General features: G+C 33.0%; 2 protein-coding genes across 2 annotated transcripts; both read left to right on the forward strand.

Annotated features, from left to right (window-relative positions):
* The first annotated feature begins 10679 nt into the window (after positions 1 to 10679).
* On the forward strand, positions 10680 to 12060 carry LOC114258192 (uncharacterized). The gene has a single exon (XM_028198090.2). It carries the CDS (start codon positions 10882 to 10884, stop codon positions 11770 to 11772), a length of 891 nt encoding a protein of 296 aa, XP_028053891.2. The 5' UTR covers positions 10680 to 10881; the 3' UTR covers positions 11773 to 12060.
* Positions 12061 to 12201: 141 nt separating this feature from the next.
* On the forward strand, positions 12202 to 16721 carry LOC145796853 (uncharacterized). Its single transcript, XM_082882229.1, has 2 exons — positions 12202 to 14701; positions 15249 to 16721. The coding sequence occupies exons 1-2, from the start codon at positions 13612 to 13614 to the stop codon at positions 16298 to 16300; spliced, it is 2142 nt and encodes a 713-aa protein (XP_082738355.1). The 5' UTR covers positions 12202 to 13611; the 3' UTR covers positions 16301 to 16721.
* Positions 16722 to 17020: the final 299 nt, after the last annotated feature.

A 17020-nucleotide genomic window follows, 5' to 3' on the forward strand; every position in this document is an offset into this window, starting at 1 on the left:
TAAAGTGAGTCAAACTCAGTGAATAGTAGTACGTAACAATTTAACAATTAACTTGAATTACAATGTACATGTATAAGGGCGGAGGACATATAGTTAGCTTTATCCTATAATTATTTTCAGAATGGCCTTAGGCCTATGGTTTTCAGCCCTTAAACAGAACGACATTAAGCCTTTAAACAGACGGCATTAAGCCCTTTTCATGCATGTATGAACTCAAGAGGTGGCTCGCACGGATTCTAAAGGTGACTCGCATGGCAGCACTTAGTTCCGTGCAGCACTTTGTTTCATACTAACAGATCATACAGAATGGCCATAGGCCCTGATGTCACAAATTGGCCATAGGCCTCACAGATGTTACAGAACGGCTATAAGCCTCATAACTTTCACAGAACGGCCATAAGCCTCATAACTTTCACAGAACGGCCATAGGTCTCATAACTTTCACATCGGCTTTAAGCCCAGTTCACATATGTATGGACTCAAGAGGTGGCTCGTACGGATTCTAGAGGTGGCTCGCATTGCAGCACTTAGTTCCGTACAGCATTTTGTTCCATACCAGAAATCATTAGGTCTTAAAGACCAAACCGTCCATATCATGTCAGAGCATAGCATAACATAAACAGAAATCAGAGTTCATACTTGATTATACTTGGTACTTTCAATAGCACTAACAAATCAATATAGGGCATACTTGTTAGTTCCATAATGGAACCTCCGGTACCGGGAACTTGTAACATACTTGAACCACGGTATTATTACCCCCGGACAAGGGCCATAAGACCACGGTATTCTTACCCCCAGGTAAGGGCCTTGTGCTAAGGATGCCATGAATACTTATATATATATATATATATGGACAATCATTCATTAATTCAAAACGTAACATATCAGAAAATAGAATATTTCTTGCCATATCATGTCATTACAGTATGCTTAACAAAGACAGAACAATTTACATTCTAACGTGGGTTACATAATGATATTAAACCTTTGCATTCATGTTGTAGATTCTAAACGACCTCGGGTCCATACGTAACACAACAGAATAATCTTGGATTCATACAGATACCATTGTTCAAGGATGAACATAAGTTCCATTTATTCTTTAAGAAGTAACGTAGTATGCTGATAAATAATAAAGGGTTAATATTTGTTATTGACAGAACAAAAGGATTCCAAAGTCATACCGATGTGCGCAAATCTTTCAATGTTCATATAAGTTCACACTGATTTCCAATCGTCATAATTGTTTGTGTACCACTTACGAAGAACAGAGTGTTAGTGACAATAATTATCAACAGTAAATAAAATATACACTTCTGTACTGCTACTTACAGTGATCGGCTCCCGGTAGCAATGAGACGGTGTCCTCGTTTCGACCTACAGCACAGTGCACAACACATAATATAAGATTATACTCGATCATTTACTTATTCTCTTTGATCATTCGATCAATTAGCCATGGTGGTACCAAGCTCATTATTCCTTAATAAGTTATAATCCATGTCTCAGAAAACAAGAGAAGTCGATGGGAAATGGTTTAGGTGAAGAAATGGTACAAAACTGGTTGACAAAAAGTGAACAGTTGTCACTAATTTGGGCATAACTATTTTTGTATTTAGAATTTTGGAGTGAAACCACCGCCATTGGAAACTAGACTTCCGGAGCTTGATTTTAAGCTCAAGAATCACTCAAAACGGAGTCCCGAGGAAAACGATATGCTTATTCAAAGTTGGCTGGACAAAGCTGTCTCCCGCACGTGCGGGAAACAGAGCCGCACGTGCGGCTTTGGGCAGTTTGCTGTCTGAAAATGGCTCTTTTTTTTTCCAACACTTGGTTTTTCCATTTTTAAACTTGGTTCTTAACATAAATCACTCAAAAACATGTAAAATTATCTCATAACATGATAAACTAACATCAATCAAGTGCAATTCCATTTTAAACAAATCAATCTTTGCCTCAAAAATAGAAATTCAAGTCTCATCTTCTATATAATCAAGCTTCTATAATATATACCCCAAAATCATACAAATACATCTTACACATGGTTGATTTTCACACCACAACTTGGTATTCCATGAATCATTCTTAAGATTGAACTCAATTCAAACAAATTTAAAGAAATCAAGGTTCAATTCCTTGAGCTTAACTCATTTCATTCATAACCCAACACACTTGTTCATTTGCATATTAATTTTCCCCAAATCCATCATTGATTTCATGTAGTAGATGCATTATTTACAAAAATAATAGTTGAAGCCACATACCTTAACTTAATTCCTTGTTTTTCCCCTTTAATCTCTTCAATTTTCCAAGCTTCCATAGATGATCCTCTTTCCCTTTCTATCTCTCTTTCACGGTTCTCTCTCTCCCTCCCCCTTAGATATTTTATTTGATTTCAAAATGATAAAACCCCCAACTCACATGGCCTATCCATATATGTATATATCGCATACTTAAGCTTAACACAAGGGAGAGCCAAACGTGGCCTTACGAATCGCGCAAAATTATATTTCAATTAAACTTTCCAGATGACTCTAAAAATTATGATGATCATAAATATGCCCCCTGTTTTGGTTTCTGAAGCCTCTAAGACTTTCAATTTGCAGTACCAAGTTAACCACCCAAACGTACATTAACGAATCAGACAAATTAGATTTCCAATTAAGTTTCCCAAATAGTTCTAAAAATTTCAATTAACACATCCAAGTCCTCAATTGTGATTTTTGAACCCGTAAAGGTCAGTAATTTCAATTTTAAAGTCGTGGCTCAACAGTTAATTCCTCAATTTAAACACATATCATTAAATTAAAATGCATTAACCCATAAGGTCGTAAAGGTAATATTTAATACGGATTTTGGGGTCGTTACACTAAAAGTGAGTAAAGACAAAATTTAATCAGTTTAATCATCCCTAATCAAATTTCGACAAAAATGCTTATTATTACTTAAAAATTATGCTGATCTCAGATGTAAAATCAATTTTAGGTAATTAAGCCTCCAAGGATTCCAATTTCTAATTCAATCATTATAATTGTGACAGATGCTTTCCTTACCAAACAGATAGGTTTCAATTTATAAGAGCCATGTGCTTAAACTAAATTTCTCGAGAGATTTCACATTAAACATTTAAATGCACAGAACAAGGGACTAAATTATGCCAGAAACACATACAAGGGTCGGGTTATTACAAGTGGTTTATTTTTATTTGGAGCCAAGAGAGGCTTAAATAATCCACTATGCATGTTGCCTTGGTTACAACCAAGATGAGGTCGTGTTAAGAACCAAACATGGATGCTAGTATCCACTTTCCATGTTGTGCCTTTTATGATTAACCAGATGCGAGATCTCATTTGGCGCCTGGAAGGCGAGCAAATAGAGAATTCGAGTTAGGCGCTAGAAAGCGACTAAACTAAGATCTATACAGTGTATCGAGTATGACGTCACTCTTTTGGAAGAGTTACTCCACCATAACATGTATTCATACTATATGTGCTTGGCGACCGAATAATGAGGTGAACGAATAGATCCTTGTTTCCTCACCGTGTGAGTCTTACATGTCATTATTGATATGACTTTCATTTATGTACCCTTTTGTCACTTTTGACTAAGTCATAAGGTAAAGGGTTGATGTTCTGCTACTTTGGTATGTTGCCTGCGGTCACGAATGATTCAGCCTTAAGGGACATCACTGGGAAAACGGTCAATCCTAAACTAAATGGCATGAGAGCAAAGGGAAGATCATCTAGTATTACACCACTGTTGTATATTTACTGCCGGCAACTCACATCACTCTATATGAGAGGCGGATTGAGTGTGAATATATTGCAAGAATTGAGAGGGTCAAACACACTCTTTTTGAGGGATTAGAGATGTTTTTTAGACCGATGTAATTAGATGGGTCTGGGGTATATGAGACACTATTTCTGTTCTTTTGGGGTTGAGGTCTCTATGCTGGCTCATTTTGAGTTTCTAGTATAAAGCTCCCATGTGCAGGTGTTCTCAACAGTCGCACGGTGCAGTGGCTAGTATGAGATTATTCATTTTTTGGGAGATTGAGATAGAGATGTGGCAGTGTCATGCCAACTCATGTCCGAGTGGGAGATGTTAGAAATTGGGCGCTCATGTAACATGATCCTTTGAACCTTTTGAACCTTATCCATGTAAGCTTGAATTTGAATTCAAAACTTACTTGGATAACCACTCAAGATATCCATATCTATCATATCAACTGATATGGATAGATGAGATATTATCCTATATATCTGATATGATATGGGATATGGGTGATTAAGAGAAAAATAACGTATGTCGTATGTTTTACTCATTTACTGACTCTCTCTCAAAATACAACGATCAAGAGCCATTTTGCATTGTGACTTGTGTGGGTAATATTCATTCTGTAATATCACTCCATTGCTGGATTGATTGATCAGATTCAGGAAACATGTGATTTACCCACGAGATCCTTCAATTCAGACTCTCCAGAAAAAGATATTATCATAATTTTTCATCCGCTGCGTTTATACTTCGTTTTACAATCTATAAAACTGATCTAAACAAAAAATTATTATTATCTAATCGACTTAATTTTTTTCATAAATAATATATTTAACAAATTTTAAAATATAAACAAATCAAATTAATAAAACGAAATTTAAAAATAAATCCACAAGATCCAACAATACACCTCTAATCCAATACAAGACTGGAGGCAAGTCATCGCCTTAACAAGGCAGACGCAGCCTCCATGATAATCTCGCCGGAAGTCACAAATACTGATGTAGTGTTTGATTGATGGGAAAGGATTTTATTATTTTAATATAATATTTATTTTTACATTTAGTTATTAAAAAATTATAAAATAAATATAATTGTGAATAAAATATATACAATGAAAGAGATATTTGTGGAAAAAAAATAAAATGAAGGGGATGATTTCTTAAATTTTCTTATAAAGCAAATCAAAGTTTATGTATGTATTGTAGTCAATGGTGTATGGAGTTCGTTATAAAAACAATGGGAAACATTTTGAAGCCAATAATTTATGCTTAGTTTGGGAAGACTAAATAAGTGTACTTTTTGACTTTTTATGAAATATGGGTTGGGTTTGGGTTGGGTTTAAAGTGATGTGTTAGAGAGGTGATGTGACTTAAATAAGATAATGTGACTTAAATAAGATAGTGACTTTTTGACTTTTTGTCTTTTTTCAATCATGCCAAACTTGGCCTTAAACAATCAATTTTGTTATTAACAAAATCTTGATAATTTTAATATCTCAAATTATTTTATACACAACATAAGAAGTAGACAATAAAAAAAGTTAATCATATAGTTTGTGATTGGTTTTTTAGTTTTTTTTTTTAAAATTTTTTTGTAAACTTTTTAAAAAAAAAGTTTTAGATGTTTAGAATCTACTCAATTAGATGAACTAGAAAGAAAAAATAAAAAATGGAAAATAGTTGACTTTTTTTTATTTATTTTTAATCTTTAGTAATCTTTTTTTGATTTTTACAAATTTTTTTTTTTTATAAAAAACGTCTTAGATTGTTAGACGCAACAAAAAAAAAAAAATTTTTTTACAAAATTTGAAAAAACAAATCATGTCCTTTTTAGCTTGATGTCAAACGATGCTTATAAAAAATTTATTGCAAAATAAAAATTGAATAGAAAATTTGTAGGATTAAAAAAAAAAAGAAAGGATAAGGGAGATGGGTTAAAAACATGAATATGATTTTAGAAGAACAAATTGAAAGTTATTTTCAAAATCTTGGACTTAAGTGTAATTTTTTAAAATATGAGGAAGGACTTTGGTTATAAATGAATGATCACTTCATATGGATATTTACATGTAGTGTTTCTTAACTTGAATGAAATATTTATTCTATTAAAATATTAATTTTAATTTATTAATATAATAATAAAAAAAATTATTGTTTATCATTTTAAAGGAAAAATCATATTAATCATATGAAGACTAAAAAATAATCATTTTAATTTCATTCCAATTAACCAAACTCATGTCTTAGCAAAGAAATTTAAGCTATGTAAATAAATGATTAACATAATCAAAAAATATTTAAGAGTTTTATATTTCGAGGACTCTCTCGAGACTTGTTTATTCATTTCACAACTAGAACCAAGGCTTTTGTTTTGGACTCTTTCTAATTTTGAGTTGAGTTTTTTTATCCTACATTCATGGTTTACCTACTCTTATGTCTATATAGATATCTATATTTTTTAAAAAGTCTTTTATTCGAGAATTTGTCGTCTATTTGAACATTTTTGAAGCACAAAAATTTAGTACAATGGATAGGAACCTTTTAGTTTTGCACCCTCTAATTTTGTAAATGATATTTTTTTTATTTAAAATTATAACGGTAAGTGATAGAGCGATTAAACTGTAACAAAAATGAAATTATGGAGTTTGAATTGTTTTAATTAAAATTATAAATATCAAAATGAAATTTATTTCAAACTAAAAAGATCAAAAATATAATTTACTGCAGTTTCAAAAATAATAATAATAAAAACTCTAAGTTAAATGTCGTCAATCAAGCAATCGTCATAATTAAAGGCAGATGCAACTTTATGTAAACATTTTCTAATGCCAAGTCTTTTTCTATTTTTTACCATGTCAAATTTCAAAAAATAATTTTATATATGGAACTAAAGGACTATCCATCTTGAAATAGCTCTTTTAACTTATTTTTTAACTTCTCAAGGGTGATTACAAAGTCTCACATTTCTACTTAAAAGTCATAAGAGTTAAATAAAATAATATTTTTTTATTAGTTTTCAATTAAATGGAAAGAAAAAAAATAAACTTGAAGCTAACACCCAAAAGGATATATATATATATATATAGCCTTATGATGGAATAATTTTCCACTACATATTTGACTTCCAACCTTTTTGATTTTTTTTAAGGGCTATTTTGAAAAGTTGCTATTTTAACAAAAAATTTAAAAAGTTAATTTTTCTTTTTATTTTTTTATATCTTTTTGTAAAAAAAATTATTAAAAAATTAATCTTTAAAACAACCCTAAGTCACATACAGTAGTATATTTTGTGAACTTGTTATTAAAAATTTTAACATCAAGATTACTAATAATTTATTCAGTTGTTAATTTCAAAATTTCAATAATTAATTTTCAACTGTCCAAATGCGTGATTACTCAATTTTAATTAGATTAGGCTAGAGATATCCTGTATAATACATTTGAAAAAGATAAATAAAAAAATTAAATTAAATTGTAACATCAAATTATTTTCACCCTAAAAAAGAATCATGTACATAAACAGGACAGGCACTTAGACAGGGAAAATTATTTTTTGTTCCTGAGGCAAGCTGATGTAATGTTTTAACTTGATTTTTATTGGTTAAAATAATAAGATCTATTATTTTTTTTCTCTTTTTAAAAGATAATTGAACAATTGTCATTCAATAAATAGTGTGAAACAGCATTCTAAAACCACCCACTAACTTCTCCTTAGATAGGCCCAAACCCATACCGCGTTCGCACCGCGTATCTAATTGCAATTTCCAATTCAAGAATCTTAATAAAGCCGAAATTAAAGCCCCATCCTGCAAAAAGCACATTCGCAGCAAGCAGATACAACTTTATGTAAACATTTTCTAATGCTAAGTCTTTTTCTATTTTTTACCATGTCAAATTTCAAAAAATGATTTTATATATGGAAGAGCATTCTCATCAAACTCGGTAGATTCGTTCTCTAAATAAACTAGCAATATAAATTTTAAAAAATCAAGCTCATCAAATCTCATTGCAAGCATGTCAAAATTTAAGAGTGCTATAGTATCTCGTTACAAAAAACAAGGTACTGTTTATCGCTACAACAAGCAGATTAGGTGTTACTGGAAGTCTGACCGATCAACCGGTCAATGACAATTTTTTTTGGACATTTTTTGAGAATTGTTTGGTTGGCATCTCATCAATTTAATAAAAAATATAACAATAAAATAATATTTCAACAGAATTGAGTTAGAATACAGAGTTTAATGCAATGGGTACTAAAAAGATGATTAGCTAAAATAGCAAAATAGCTTTTTAAACTCTAATTTGACTAAGAATTTAAAGAGATTAGTGTGGATGCTCTAACTAAAGGACTATCCATCTTAAAATAGCTCTTTTAACTTCTTTTTTAACTTCCCACCCTTGAGTGATTAGAGCATCCGCATCAGGCTCAGCAAATTTTAAGCCAAATTATAACAAAAAATTCACTTTTATATTTTAACTAACATCTTTTTTATGTACACACTCCATCAAACTCTCTATTAAATTTTATTTCATAGAAATATTATTTTTTATTCTTTCTATCTTTTTCAATTTAAATATATATTTTTTAGTGCACCATAACAGCAGTAGAGAGCAACAGTCCAATGAAGCAAACCCACTGAGGGGCGGTCGACCGGTCAGGCCAAAATTCAACAAAACTTCCTTCTCTGTAGGGACATTCGAGTGGACATCCTAGAAGACGTCCGGTGAGTGAGAAAATATAATAAAAAATAAATTAATCTGTCTCAAAAAATTAATAAACTAGTGAATAACTAATGAATAGTATCTCAACAAATTTGTTGATTGAGGTACTGTAACAAACTCAACAAAAAGCTAGTTTATAAATAATTTGTTGAGACTGATGGAACAAAAATTTTATGATTTGCTAATTATATTTAAGTAAAAACTACATTTAGTGAGACTAACATGGATACTCCTACAAATTCTCACATTTCTACTTAAAAGCCATAAGAGTTAAATAACATAATATTTTTTATTAGTTTTCAATTAAATGGAAAGAAAAAAAATTAACTTGAAGCTAACACCCAAAAGGATACATATGTGGCCATATGATGGAATAATTTTCCACTACATATTTGACTTCCAACCTTTTTGATTTTTTTTTAAGGGCTATTTTAACAAAAAAAAATTAAAAAGTTAATTTTAAAATTTTTTTTTACATCTTTTTGTAAAAAATAAAAAAATTATTAAAAAAAATTAATTTTTAAAACAACAGTAGTATATATTGTGAACTAGTTATTAAAAATTTTAACATCAAGATTACTAATAATTTATTTGGTTGTTAATTTTAAAATTTTCAATAATTAGTTTTCAACTGTCTAAATATGTGATTACTCAAATTTAATTAGATTAGGCGAGAGATATCCTGTATAATTTTGAAAAAGATAAAATAAAAAAAATAAATTAAATTAAATTAAATTGTAACATCAAATTATTTTCAACCTTAAAAAGCATCACGTACATAAACAGGAGAGGCACTTAGACAGGAAAAATTATTTTGTTCCTGAGGCATCTGATGTAAAGTTTCAACTTGATTTTTAATGGTTGAAATAGAAAGATTTATGATATTTTTAGTTTTTTTCAAAAGGCAACTATAAACACTTCACATTCAATAAATAGTGTGATATAATGATCTAGGAGTTCGTTAGAGATTAGTGTTAGTTTTTTATCTTTTTAATTTTTTTTATTATTTTAGTTTAGGATTAAAAAGTCTTATTTGGAATAAATTTTTTTATTTTTATGAGAGAAAAAAATAAAATAATTATAGATTAAATATGATATTTTATCATATTTAATTAACATAACTTATTTTATCTTATATAATTATTTTAGCCCAAAACTACATTCCAAAGAAGCTCACCCAACAAATTCTCTTAGATAGGCCCAAACCCATACCGCGTTCGCACCGCGTAGGGATCTAATCGTAATTTCCAATTCAAGAATCTTAATAAAGCCAAAATTAAAGCGCCATCCTGGGGTTTAAGCCCTAGGTCCAGGTTTCAATTTCTCTCTGGGCCAATTTCTTGGTCGTAACACAGTTGATTAGGAGGTTGACTTCAATGATACTTTATCTGCTACTTGGTGTGAGTTTAATTCTCCCTTGCTGTGCGAGTCCTGACTTAAGTGGATCTTGTCTTGGGAGGTCGGGACAAGTTTCCAGGTTATAGTCTCTTGCTCAGAACGAACAACAGGACACCCTGATGATCTTCTCAAGGGGCGCTGCCTTAGACCTGCGGGAGAGTGAGAGGATTTTCCTGAAAAAAAAAAAAAAAAAAAAAAAAAAAAAAAAAAAAAAGCTCCATTCTGCAAAAAGCACATTCACAACACCACCAGTAAAGCACCCTCTTCTGACAAAAATAAAATAAAAAATAAAGCGCCCTCTGTAAATAATTCAAAATTGGCACAGATTTCCTCGGTGAATTCAATTCATGCCCCCAACGCTTAACGTTATCTTCCATGCAACTTTACCAAGCTACCCTCAGCAAACATTCTATTTTTAGGGTGATAAATGAATCAAAAGAATTTAAAATTTGATTCGTATTTTACTGGTTAAAAATATATTTAGCCTCAATTTATTAACTTACTATTAAATAAATTTTAAAACTTATTAAAGTTTCAAACTAGCTTGAATAATCAATTATTCATTTAGTTCGATTCTATAAACCTAAAATTATATAAAAATACCTAAAATTTTATTTGAGATCAACTCAAAAAATTAGCAAATCAAGCTTAAATAAATTTTACAATTTTTTTAAAAAATTCAAATCAAATTTAAACAGTTAACTGTTAGACTCATTTATCACTCGTACTTTTTTTATTTTTTATTTTTTTAACAGCACTCCCAACCTATTTGGACATTCCCTTTTCCCAAAAGCTCAGAGGGCTTTCAAAGTAGTTTCATCCAGAATATTTTAATTGGGTGGCAAATTAGTAATATTTATATAAATTCAAGGACTATTAAGAAAAAAACACTATATATACCCCAATTAACAAGATGAGTTTCTTGAGATTTCAAACCAGAGTCCATCGTTTCGTCTCATATTAGAGTCTTGCGACTCCAATGGCGTACCGTTACGAAGCCGAGGTTACGATCACATCGGCCAAAGATCTGAAGAACGTCAACTGGCGCAATGGCCGGATCAAGCCCTACGCCGTCGTCTGGGTCGACCCGAAATCCAAATCCTCCACCAGAGTCGACGACGAGGGTGACACGTGTCCCTTCTGGGATCAGACACTTGTCATCCCTCTCAACGCTCCGATCGAGGACTCCACCCTCTACATCGACATCGTCCACGCCAACGCCGATGAAAACACCAAGCCGCTCATCGGCTCGGCTCGGCTCCCCCTTCGTGACGTCGTCGACGACGTCGGGCTCGGCGAACGAGCCAGCCGGAAACTCGAGCTGAAACGCCCATCGGGTAGACCCCACGGCAAGGTCGAAGTCAAGGTCGCCGTGCGCGAGCCGCACTATCGTGCGCCGGATCCTTACTATGCTCCACCTTACGGCGTGGCTCCGACTTCGAGGGACTACTCGGCTCCTCCGGCGCCTTACGGAAACCCCTACGCCGCGCCATACGGTGCAGCGCCGCCGCCGTCTGGGTACCCGTACGGTGGTGGGGCATCTTACGGTCAGCCTCAGGGGGGTTACGGTCAGCCGGTTTATGGGCCGGGGAGTTACGGGCAGCCTGCCCAGAGCGGTTACGGGCAGCCTGCTCAAAGCGGTTATGGGCAGCAGGAATATGGATACGGGCAGGTGAAGGAAGAGAAGAAGAGCAAGTTTGGTGGAATGGGGATGGGGACGGGATTGGCTGTGGGTGCGGTGGCTGGGGTGTTGGGTGGACTTGCGATAGCGGAGGGCGCTGATTATGTGGAGGACAAGATTGCTGACGATGTGACGGACAGGGTGGAGGATAATCTGGATGATGATGGGTATGATGGTGATGACTTCTAGAATGTGTTATTTTGTTTTTTGTTTTTTGTTTTTAATTTTAATTTTTAAATATTACTTTCTTTTGGTTTTTTGTTTTTTAAATGTGGATTTGGTTGTGGGCATGCTCGCTTTTGTTATCGGGGGTAATGTTGGAATATCAAATTTTTTATTAAATGAATGATTAAATGTCTCACATAATATGTTATGTCAGACATTTAATCATTTATTTAGTAAAAAATTTAAGAGTGAGCATTTTCCTTTATTATCATCTTCTTGAATAAAGATGAAAATGAAGTAACCTAGAAGTCACCAATGGCGCATTTTTATTTTCTTATTATGGGTAACAGTTGACCAGGAACAAATAAAATTAATTTTACACCATTTAAGATTTGAAATACAATATCCAATTAATAAAAGATAAGATTTAAGATTTGAATTCCAACATTCACTTAGCAAAATATATTATTGTATCACATGAGATTGGAATCTATAGTTAAAAAATAAAATTTGAATTTGAATTTCGACTAATAAATAAAAAGATAATTGTATCACACAATTGAACTTTGCATTTGTTTAGGTTCAGATTTAGAACATTAGCACATTTTTTTTAGGGAAAATTGGCCTAAGGTCCCTCCTCTACTTTTGATATGAGGAGAGGTCCTTTATAATATGTTTTGATGGCTAAGGTCCCTCAAATTTATTTTAGGTTATAAAGTACCTAAATTACCCTTCCTTTATAACATAAATTTGTTTGAATATTATATGGTTGAGTTAACTGATACATTTTGGAAACCGAATTTGAAGGGGAGATTTTGTCGGAGTTTTCGTCGGAGATTTCAGTGGAGATTTCTTCGGAGATTTCAGTGGAGTTGACGAGAAAGATTGCTACGATCGTGTAGATTTTGTTGGAGATTTCGTCGGAGATTTCAGTGGTGTGATAGTGTATTGATCGCGTAGATTTTCAGTGGAGTTGAATCAGGTTTGTTTTCGATGGAGATAGCACATGCATTTTGATATTTGTTTTGAATTTTTGTGTAGAGAGAGGCCAGCTTGATAGAGTTGATTTTTATTTTTGGAATTAATTTTTTATTATTTGTTTTTTAATCAATTTGAAAGAGTGTTGACAGTGTGTTGATCGCGTAGGTTTTTGAGTTGAGTTGGATTAGGTTTGTTTTCGATTTAGATTCCAAATGTATTTTGATTTTTGTTTAGAGAGAGGCCAGCTTGATAGAGTTGATTTTTATTTTTGGAATTAATTTTTCATTCTTTGTTTTTTTGATCAATTTCAGATAGTGTTGACAGTGTAGGTGATTTTGATGTTTAGAGTTCATTTTTGGTGCTCTGTTTTTTATCAACATGATGATGAATTATAGTTGTGTTCTATGTTTTTTCAAACCAGAGAAATTTCATTTTCTGCACTATTGTTTGTGTAGTCCAGAGGAAATTATAAGTGCATATGGACATATTATTAGAAGTTTGTAATGGAGATAGAATATGAGAAAGTCAATGTAAGTTCATAAATTTCTCTATACTTGTATTTGTAGTTCAGAGAAAATTGTAAGTTTGTTACTCACTTTCAGTTTGTAGTTCAGAGAAAAGTATTTCTCTGGACTTGTATTCTATGTGATTTTTTTTTCTATAATTGTGTTTAATTGTTAGCAGTAAATTTCTCTGTGATTCATTAAGTTTCTGTGATTTTGTTTTTTATCATCTTGAAGGTGAATATCAGTTTGTAGATGTCTTTGGAGTTTTATTTTAAGTTCAGAGAAAATTATAATTTTTAGAAATTTCTCTGACCAGAGATGTTGTTATTGTGAAGTGTTTGTGTGATTTTTTTTGTTGTTTTTTGTTTCAGTTTTAATGGACAGTGCAGTGTTGTTGCTGTGCAAATATGGGAATGATACTATTGTCATTAATGTTTCATGCGAATTGAATTTTGAGGAATTGGTTGGCATTTTGTGTAAAACATGGGAGAATTTGAAACCTGAGACTATGTGTATTTCATATTCTATTTTGGGCCATCCGAATTGTATGGTTCGAAATAATATTGATTTTCTGAATATGTTGAGGGTTGTTTGTGCACGCGGTGTTGATATAGTTGATGTTTCAGTTAGTAGATGTAGTACTTCTGATGAAGAGGATGAAGTGGGGTCTAATTGGGTAGATGTTGTGGATGGTGAGTGTGATAGGCTGGTGGATGTTGAAAGGAATTCACTCTCTAAGTTTTGTTCTCACCAAGAAAAGGTGTTATTGTCGGCTAGTTGGCGGAATAATATTACGAGTGTTGGACAAAAGTTTGAGGGTGGTGTGGTTGAGTTCCGTACTTTTTTATGCAAGTATGCTATTGAGGTTGGTTTTCAGTTTACGTATGTTAAAAATGACAAGCTGAGGGTTACGGCAGAATGTGCATATAAGGAATCAAGGGGATGTATGTGGCGTGTACATGCTTCTGTTGAAAAAACAAATGGGTTCTTCTACATAAGGACTTTGAACAATGAACATACGTGTGGTGTGGCGGTTCGTACGAGTAAACATTCGAGGATGACTTCCAGCTTGGTTTCTGGGCTGATACTTGAAGAGGTAAGTGCAAAACCTTTAACTCGTCCAGTGGATGTTGTGAAAGGAATGAAAGACAAGTATGGGGTCTCAATTAGTTATAACTGTGGTTGGTTGAGTGTTGAGAAAGCAAAATGTAGTACATATGGGGATTCTTGTTTGTCATTTGATCAATTACGGTGGTATTTTGATGAGGCATTGAAGAACAATCCAGGGAGTCGTTTTGAGTTAGATTTTGAAGATAACAAGCGTTTCAAAAGAGTGTTTGTGGCTTTTCATGCATGCATTGCTGGTTTCAAATATTGTCGGTCATTGCTTTTTCTTGATGGAACATTTTTGAAAGGACGATACAAAGGAGTTATGCTTGTTGCAACGGGGAAAGATGGGAATGAAGGTAATTGTAAATATATCTATTTTTATCTAAGTATGTGAATTTTCTATACATGTAGGAATTGAGTGAATGTGAATTTTCTCTGGTTTTGGCCACTGTGTGGATTTTCTATTGTTGTGGCCACTGTGAGAATTTTCAATGGATTTTTGTCAGTGTATGAATTTTCTCTGGATGTTGTCATTGTGTGAATTGTATCTGTAGGTGGTCACTAAGTGAATTTTCTCTGTATATTATGATTGTGTGAATTTTCTCTGTAGCTGGTCACTAAGTCAATTTTCTCTGGATGTTGCCAATGTGTGAATTTTCTCTGGATGTTGGCAGTGTCAAACTTCTCTTGTTGTTTTATTGTTCTATTTTTCTCTGTTGTTTTGTAGGTGGTCACTAAGTGAATTTTCTCTGTATATTATGATTGTGTGAATTTTCTCTGTAGCTGGTCACTTATTCAATTTTCTCTGGATGTTGCCAATGTGTGAATTTTCTCTGGATGTTTATTGTTCTATTTTTCTCTGCATGTGCGTACCTAATATGCTTGTTCCTATTTGTTTTGTAGGTTTTTTTCCTGTAGCTTTTGCTGTTGTTGATGCTGAGAATAAAGACAATTGGTGTTGGTTTCTTGAACATTTATATGGAGTATTAGGATCAGAAAGGGTGATAAGTTTCATATCAGATCGACATTGTGGAATTGTGGAGGGAATTGCTAGGTTTTTCCCTAACTGCTTTCATGGATTTTGTCTGGAACATCTAAAGAGAAATTTGAGGGATAAGTTGTCATGTGGAAACACAAATTTGGTTAGGGAGACGATTGTGTCCAAGTTTTCAGAATGTGCATATGCTCCAACAAAGGCATCATTTCATTTCAAGTTAAATGAGTTAAAAAGTGAGGGAGGAGACATTGTGAGTGTTTTCTTGAGAAGTTTACCATATGAAAATTGGAGTGATGCATATTTTGCAGGGAAACGTTATGGTGAGATGTATTCAAATGTTGCTGAGTCATTCAATTCATGGATACGAGAAGCTCGGCACTTGCCAATAACAAATTTGGTGGACATGATACGGTTGCAAATCATGAATATGAGGTCTGATAGGAGGCTGTTCTCTAGTAAATGGAATAAAATTTTGTGTCCTCGTATGGATAGTGTGTTGGAGAAGTCTTTTTTGGACGGGAGGACATGGAATGTGAGTTTATCATCTGATAATGTCTTTGAAGTGCATTGTTTTCCTTCGGTTATGGTTGATCTTGGGTTGAGAACTTGTTCATGTCGAAAATGGGAAATAAATGGGTATCCATGTCAACATGCTGTTGCTGCAATTTTTAGGAGTGGAAAGAATTTGAATTCATTTGTTGAACCATTTTTTCATGCTGATATGTATCGTCAAGCATACTCCTTTTCGATTGGCCCAGTTCCAACTGTTGAAAAACCTGTGTGTAGCATTGAAGATGCTATGATTTTACCTCCATTGAGCAAGAGACCTGCTGGGAGGCCGAAGAAGAACAGAATTGCTTCTACTGGAGAGTTTAAAAGGGTGATTAAGTGTAGTCGCTGTGAGAGTATTGGTCACCATAATAAGAGGACATGCAAGGAACCTTTGTTAAATAGTTGAGGATTATACATTTTATTGATGGAATAATACATTTGATGATTACTTTGTGTATTTTGTTTTGTGAAATTTATTTTTTGGACAGTGTATATAATAATATCAATCAAATTCATCCAGAGAAATTATTCAATATGAGTTAAAGTGTGTTTGTTGATATATACTATAGGCAGTGGGTTTGTAGTACCTGTAAAATTCATCCAGAGAAATTTTCCTATGGCAGAGAAAATTCTGTGTGTTGTGTTTTGAAGCTTCATATTCATCCACATAAATTTGACAATGGCAGACTAAAGTACTGTGTGGATTGTGTTTTTTCAATTTGATAATTGTTTTGTACTAACACAGTGCATTAGAGATTGAATGATCATATAGGCACCTTCTTTGGTGAGATAGGAGTTAAATTTATCTGTAAATTTCTGGTAGCTTCATATCAGTCGTTTCAAGAAATGTGCACAGCAGACAGAGGATTCAAAAAATTTCTCTGAGTTGAGAATTTCTCTGGACCAGGATAGAATTTCTCTGGACTCACTTGAACTCAGAAATTTGTGTCAAAGCCAGAGAAATTTTCATCCAGAGAAATTTTTCACCAACAGAGAAAACTATATGGGCATTGTGGTCTGAAATTTGAAACTCATGCAATGAAATTTTCCAGTGGCAGATAAAATTATTGTGTGCTTTGTGTTTTGTTGAGTTTGATGATTGTTTTGTACCAACACAAAGTTTTAC

The sequence above is a fragment of the Camellia sinensis genome, chromosome 8 (assembly GCF_055761805.1).
Source record: "Camellia sinensis isolate YWXY chromosome 8, ASM5576180v1, whole genome shotgun sequence".
In the NCBI taxonomy this organism is placed as follows: Eukaryota; Viridiplantae; Streptophyta; class Magnoliopsida; order Ericales; family Theaceae; genus Camellia; species Camellia sinensis.